The 1,372-nt window shown below is 46.9% G+C and overlaps 1 protein-coding gene across 1 annotated transcript in view; it reads left to right on the forward strand.

Moving 5' to 3' along the window:
* LOC101863300 (acetoacetyl-CoA synthetase) overlaps positions 1 to 1,372 on the forward strand; it is a 36,422-nt gene that overhangs the window by 15,986 nt on the left and 19,064 nt on the right. Inside the window, exon 14 of the mRNA XM_005109573.3 lies at positions 971 to 1,084. Coding sequence (XP_005109630.1) covers positions 971 to 1,084 — 114 coding nt within the window. The remainder of the gene's footprint in view (positions 1 to 970; positions 1,085 to 1,372) is intronic.

A 1,372-nucleotide genomic window follows, 5' to 3' on the forward strand; every position in this document is an offset into this window, starting at 1 on the left:
AGAGAGAGAGAGAGAGAGAGAGAGAGAGAGAGAGAGAGAGAGAGAGAGAGAGAGAGAGCGCCCTCATCCTTATCTTTCTGTTTGTAGGAATTTGGAAATTTCATGAGCTACAAGTAGGTTATTATTTTAAAAGCTACAACAACAGCACCATCTACAATATACAAAATCCCCTCAATGATAGCAACAACATCAATGGTGACGAAGACAGTGACAGCAGGAACAGCAGGAAGCAAAGACTACACCAACAGCAATAGTATCGATAACAGCCACTTCAACAGCAGTGACGATAACAGCAGCAATACCAATAACAGCACTAAGACCAGCAGCAACAATAACAACAACAACAACAACAACAACAACAACAACAATAACAACCATCACCAGTGATACCATTATCAACAACAACACCAACACCACCACCACCAACAACAACAATAACAACCCAACACCACCACACCACCACCACCACCACCAACAACAACAACCCCACACCATCACCACCATCAACAACACCACCACTTCCACCACCAACAAACACAGCAAACACAACCCAACACCACCACACCACCACCAACAACGAACACAACACAACACCACCACACCACCGCACTACCATCACCTCCACCACCAAGAACCAACAACACCACCACCACCACCACCAACAACAACACCACCACCACGCCCCCAACAAACGCAACAACAACAACACCAACACCACCACCAACAACAACACCACGACCACGCCACGAACAAACACAACCCAACTCCACCACACCATCACGCCACGCTACCATCACCACCACCACACCCAACAACAACAAAAACAACAAGAACAAGAACAACACACCACCAACAACACGCAGGCAGTCTTGCATATATACGTATCTCAAAGGCTGCCAAAAATGACTTGCGTCTGTATGTAATGCTGCCCGCAAACAGTAACAACCTCACGGCTTTCCCTATCTCCCAGGAGGGACAGACATCATCGCCTGCTTCATGGGTCACAACGTCACAGTGCCGGTGTACCGGGGCGAGATACAGTCTCTGCTGCTGGGCTGTGACATGCAGAGCTGGGACGAGAACGGTGAGTCATTGTTGTTGGTGTCCTTTCCCTTCTCCCTACTGGGATGCCAAATCTCCAGTTTTTCCGGCTTTTTCAGTTTTTTTCATACATTTGCAAAGGAAAGGTGAATGGTAAGAGAAATGTTTTTGTTTGCTCATTTATAAAGATTTTACAAGGTTCGTTTTAGGTGAGGTGTGATGCTCCGCTCATTTTCCATTTTTTTTTTCTAAAGTCATTTGGCATCCCTGTCCTTATCATCCTCTCCCCCTACTCCCCCCCTCATCCTTCTATGTCTCCCTCACACCCCCC

This window comes from Aplysia californica, unplaced genomic scaffold (genome assembly GCF_000002075.1).
Source record: "Aplysia californica isolate F4 #8 unplaced genomic scaffold, AplCal3.0 scaffold00792, whole genome shotgun sequence".
Lineage (NCBI taxonomy): Eukaryota > Metazoa > Mollusca > Gastropoda > Aplysiida > Aplysiidae > Aplysia > Aplysia californica.